General features: G+C 42.2%; 1 protein-coding gene across 4 annotated transcripts in view; it reads left to right on the top strand.

The window, feature by feature from the left end:
- The first annotated feature begins 302 nt into the window (after positions 1 to 302).
- LOC135518144 (scavenger receptor class B member 1-like) overlaps positions 303 to 6,000 on the top strand; it is a 32,240-nt gene continuing 26,542 nt past the window's right edge. For all 4 annotated transcript variants that reach the window (XM_064943062.1, XM_064943063.1, XM_064943061.1 and 1 more), the window contains exons 1-2: positions 303 to 694; positions 2,152 to 2,312. In XM_064943062.1, coding sequence (XP_064799134.1) covers positions 581 to 694; positions 2,152 to 2,312 — 275 coding nt within the window. In that variant the 5' untranslated portion in view covers positions 303 to 580. The remainder of the gene's footprint in view (positions 695 to 2,151; positions 2,313 to 6,000) is intronic.

The following is a 6,000-nucleotide window of genomic DNA, read 5'->3' as shown; positions in this document are numbered from 1 at the left end:
TCTGTCTGTCCTCTGCCTGTCTTTGTCTGTCTGTCTCATAATTCACAACTGCAACAGAAAATGTGACAGATTAATATGTTGGGTTTTATCTTCATTTTCTGACCTGGGGCCTCATTTGCTTAGTTCTTATACAATTAGGTCTTAAAATGTGATTTTGCGTTAAATGTTGTGATTTATAAATTAAATGCGTTTCTCTGCTACGGTAATTAAACACACACACACCATCTCCAGCGTGTCGGGAGGCGTGGCTTGAACGATATAAACACACCGGTTCCACTCTGAGAGCCGTCACTTAACTTTAAGACCGGCATTATCTAAATTTCTTTGGACTTTCAAATCATATTCTGGAGAGTGGCAAGGAACTTCAACACTTGCCATTCAGTTAAGGTGTAGGTGTATATTGGTTGACACTCCATATTTTTGAATCTTGTCTAGAGCTGCAATAAAACAGACAGCGTTCCAAACAAAAGCCACTGAACGACTTGGCTATAGCCGACAGCCTACATGCATTTGTTTTTATCTAGCTATAGCTTGATTTAGTACATTTTTATTGGTGCCAAATTAAACTGTGTCTATAGCTATGAATAAATCTAAGCTAGCATTCGGACTTTTAGTCGTTGGCACTCTGACGGTAGTTTTTGGAACAGTTATAGTTTTCGTTGGACCAATCATTATCGACAACCAAATAGTCAAGGTAAGTGGAGATTCAATTAAAATATTGTTTTTACCTATATGTTTTTAATCATTTAAAAACCTCTAACGCAACGCCGTTAATATTTCTCCTGGTCAGTCACGACTAACGTATAGCGAAGTGCCTATAATGAACCTGACCTACATATTGGTGATTGATTTAATTAGTTATTAAAATTAGGTTGATCCAGCCGGAGACATTACATACATGTAACAAAACAAAAAAAGTCGAGCAAGACTGACTGATACATCACAAACTCAATGCAATTAAAAACAGTAGCCATTTACAGCAATTTACAACGATATCAATTTAACAATTTTACTACAAATTGAGTTTAATTGTTCATTTGGTTTTGAGGGAGATTTAAAAAAAAATATTCACATTTTATTATTGAGCTGGAACAAAATTTAGCGTTCCTTGATTTGATATTTTAATGATTAAAATGAAATCTGTGCACGTTGGTATCAAATAGGTTATATCTTCTCTTAGTTTTAACAAGCAGAAACGTAAAGCTAAATAGTATGCACAATATTGTAAGAAGGTATATAATCACGAAGGAACTAGCCAAACATCTCATTCCATTCCAGAATTGTCTAAAATGTCATTGTATGCTGTAGCATTGTTTTCCCTTCACTGGACCTAAGGGGCCTAGCCTGAACCATGCCTATGCATGAGGCAGGTAGCATTCTCCTGGCATCTGCCTAACCCAAATTCGTTCGTCCGTATTGCCAGATGGTGAAGTGTGATTAGTCACTCGAGAGAACGCGTTTCTACTGCTCCGGAGTCCAATGGCTTAGAGCTTTACATCACTCTAGCCGATGCTTGCCATTGCGCATGGTGCTCTTCGGCTTGTGTGTGGCTGCTTGGCCATGGAAACCCATTTCATTAAGCTCCTGATGAACAGTTAATGTGCTGACGTTGCTTCAAGAGGCAGTTTGTAACTCTGTAGTGAGTGTTGCAACCGAGGACAGAATTTTTACGCGCAACAGCACTCGGCAGTCCCATTCTATGAGCTTGTTTGGCCTACTGCTTCACGGCTGAGCCGTTGTTGCTCATAGATGTTTCCACTTGACAATAACACTTACATTTGACCTGGGCAGCTCTAGCGGAGCAGAAATTTGACGAACTGACTTGTTGGAGAGGTGGCTTCCTATGACAGTCCCACATTGAAAGTCATTGAGCTCTTCAGTAAAGACATTCTATTGCCAATGTTTTCTATATTCAGATTGCATGGTAGTGTGCTCTATTTTGTACACCTGTCAGCAACTGGTGTGGCTCAAATATCCGAATCCACTATTTTGAAGGTGTTTGATTCCCACATGGGTCACACAGTTAATATGGGCTTCTGTCAGTGAGCCCCTCCCACAGAGCATAGAATGAGCTGTCATATTGAACGCTATGTATATTCATGTGTACATATGTTGTTTTGTATGGTAGTTAAGTCATTGTCTTCTCCTCAGAACTTAGTGATAGACCCTAAGAATGAGATGTCCTACACCATGTGGAAGGATGTCCCTGTCCCCTTCTTCATGACTGTCTATTTCTTCAATGTCCTGAACCCTACTGAAGTCCTGGCTGGAGAGAAACCCATGGTGGAGCAGAGGGGACCCTATGTATACAGGTAGGCCTTCACACCTGACATCTTACCCCAGCTCTCTATAACCCTTAACACTGACATATGGTGGGACGGAGGGCTCTAAACCGTGACCCCTGACCTATGGCAGAACAGAGAGCCCTTCAACCCTGACCACATCTCTTACCCTTAGGCCTACCTGTTTCCCATGGTGGATGAGAATGTGAAGAAATAAGTTGATCAACATCTTAATCTGAACGATCTGTTGCATGCTTTTGCTTTTAAACCTTTTGGGGATGTAGCCTAAGCCTACTGGTTATATGAATTTTGGAGCAATCATTCCACAACTGTCCCAGAGTGTGTTGGGATAGGCTATTTCTTTCTCACACAGAACAACAAGTTGACCAATAAAATAGGTGATCTTTTGTGCTATGGGGGATAGTAGATCGACGTAGGCTATTGATTTTTCTTTTATTACTACTCCTGTTGGCTGAGGAAAAGTAAATGTTGACAGTTATTCTAACAGGCTGTGTGTGGGTTTCAGGTTTGGGGAAGTTAATTCTCACCACCTTTATAATAAAGCATTCCATGCATCCTTGCATTTGCAGACTTCTGTAAGATGGCCTACTATCCCTCTTTTTTTCCCCCACCTTTATTTAACCAGGTAGGCAAGTTGAGAACAAGTTCTTATTTACAACTGCAACCTGGCCAAGATAAAGCACAGCATTTCGACACATACAGCAACAGAGTTACACATGGAATAAAGAAACATACAGTCGAAAAAAGAGAATCTATAAACAGTGAGTGCAAATGAGGTAAGATAAGGTAGGTAAGGCAATAAATAGGTCATGGTGGTGAAGTAATTACAATATAGCTCAAGATGCATAAATAAATTCAGAATTTAGATGAGGTAGTTGGATGGGCTGTTGAGAGATGGGCTATGTGCAGTGATCTGTGAGCTCCTCTGACAGCTGGTGCTTAAAGTTAGTGAGGGTGATATGAGTGAGGCTATTTTATAAATGACATCACCGAAGTCGAGGATCGGTGGGATGGTCAGTTTTACGAGGGTATGTTTGGCAGCATGAGTGAAGGATGCTTTGTTGTGAAATAGGAAGCCGATTCTAGATTTACTTTTGGATTGGAGATGCTTAATGTGAGTCTGGAAGGAGGTTTACAGTCTAGCCAGAACCCTAGGTATTTGTAGTTGTCGACTTATTCTAAGTCAGAACTGCCCAGAGTAATGATGCTGGGTGGGCAGTGATCGGTTGAAGAGCATGCATTTAGTTTTACTTGCATTTAAGAGCATTTGGAGGCCACGGGAAGAAAGTTGTGTAGCATTGAAGCTCGTCTGGAGGTTAGCTAAGTATCCAAAGAAGGGCCAGAAGTATACAGAATGGTGTCGTCTGCTTAGAGATGGATCAGAGAATCACCAGCAGCAAGAGCGACATCATTGACGTATACAGAGAAGAGTCGGCCCGAGAATTGAACCCTGTGGCACACCCTTAGACTGCCAGAGGTCCGCACAACAGGCCCTCCGATTTGACACACTGAACTCTATCAGAGAAGTAGTTGGTGAACCAGGCGAGGCAATCATTTGAGAAACCAAGGCTGTCGAGTCTGCCAATAAGAATGTGGTGAGTGACAGTCGAAAGCCTTGACGATGAATACGGCTGCACAGTAATGTCTCTTATCGATGGCGGTTATGATATCGTTTAGAACCTTGATTGTGGCTGAGGTGCACCCATGACCAGCTCTGAAACCAGATTGCATAGCGGAGAAGGTACGGTTGGATTCGAAATGGTCGGTAGTCTGTTAACTTGGCTTTCAAAGATCTTAGAAAGGCAGGGTAGGATATATATAGGTCTGTAACAGTTTGTCTAGAGTGTCCCCCTTTTGAAGAGGGGCATGACCACGGCAGCTTTCCAAACTTTGGCGATCTCAGACGATACGAAAGAGATTGAACAGGCTACTGATGGGGGGTTGCAACAATTTCGGCAGATAATATTAGAAAGAAAGGGTCCAGATTGTCTACCCCGGCTTTTTTGTGGGGTCCAGATTTTGCAGCTCTTTCAGAACATCAGCTATCTGGATTTGGGTGAAGGAGAAATGGGGAGGCTTGGGCGAGTTGCTCTGGCGAGTGCAGGGCTGTTGACCGGGGTAAGGGTAGCCAGGTGGAAAGCATGACCAGCTGTAGAGAAGTGCTTATTGAAATTCTCAATTATAGTAGATTTATTGGTTGTGACAGTGTTTCCTAGCCTCAGAGCAGTGGGCAGCTGGGAGGAGGCGCTTTTATTCTCCATCGAGTTTAGTGTCCCAGAACCTTTTTGAGTTTGTACTACAGGATGCAAATTTCTGCTTGAAAAAAATAGCCTTAGCTTTCCTAACTGCCTGTGTATATTGGTTCCTAACTTCTCTGAAAAGTTGCATATCACGGGGCTATTCGATGCTAAGAACGCCACAGGATGTTTTTGTGCTGGTCAAGGGCAGTCAGGTCTGGAGAGAACCAAGGGCTATATCTCTTCCTGGTTCTTTTTTTGTATGGGGCATACTTACTTAAGATGGTGAGGAAGGCACATTTAAAGAATGACCAGGCATCCTCCACTGACGGGATGAGGTCAATATCCTTCCAGGATACCCGGGCCAGGTCGATTAGAATGGCCTGCTAATGTGATTGGATATTTAGGCTAACAATATAACTCAATTACTGTTCACGCAAAATACTGTTCAATGCAGTGAGGAGAGTGGCTTAGAGTAGGTAGGCTATAGGGGGTATCACAGGAAAATATAATTCTACTTAATTATGACTGGAGACATTAGCACAGTCTTTAACAGGTAGGGGAAACCACCGGCACAAGGCGATCAAAAATGATAAAGAACAGCTCTGGCAGCTTTACTGTACGTTCTGCACACAGTAATTTTCGGATCCAACAAAAGCATCTGCAATATACATGTGACCCATAACAAAACCAAAACAACTTACTGTATTTCTGTCAGGATGCAGTGTCCTGTCGATGGAATCCTAGCCTTGCTCTCTATATGTGATTACTGCATGGTTAAAACATTTTGCTGACTGATCTGTGCAACGTATCCATCTCTATATCCAAGATACGGGGCGGGGCGCACCTAGGAGGGTTGTTTTTCTTGGCTGAAGTATTGACATCAGTCAAATGCTTCTTCTGTTTTTACTTACTGGTGACATGCCCTCTGCTTGACAATTTCTTCCTGTTACCGGTCACGGCATTTAACATGTATGTTCTTCTCTCTGCGAGAAGGACACAAGTTTAGAGGAAGGGATGAGCGGAGGGGTAGAGTGAGTGATAGCCTTGTCCCTTTTTTTAGGAGGGGGAACATTGGTGCTCCTGACACTGGAGGGTCTTGATTGGTTTTACTCGCCTCTTGCCGCCGCCTTGCCTGCTTTTCTAAAATGTCAAAAGTAATCGAGGCAAGGAAATGTGGAAACAAATGCGTTTTGTATGAAATTAGTCTACTTCTCAATCACGCGTTGAGGCAAAGTATTCAGATGTAGCGAAAACAGTTTAGAAATTAACACCAACTTTAAAAATATTAATTTACATAATTCTGGCCTTTTGCTATGAGACTCAAATTGAGCTCAGGCAATATCCTATTTCCAATGATCATCCTTGGTCTTTCTACAACTTGGAGTCCACCTGGGGTAAATTTAAATTGTTTGGGCATGATTTGTAAAGGCACATTCCTGTCTTTGAGGTCCCACAAT

The sequence above is a fragment of the Oncorhynchus masou genome, chromosome 28, assembly GCF_036934945.1.
Source record: "Oncorhynchus masou masou isolate Uvic2021 chromosome 28, UVic_Omas_1.1, whole genome shotgun sequence".
Taxonomy (NCBI): domain Eukaryota; kingdom Metazoa; phylum Chordata; class Actinopteri; order Salmoniformes; family Salmonidae; genus Oncorhynchus; species Oncorhynchus masou.
This window is presented reverse-complemented; position numbering and strand designations above follow the sequence as displayed.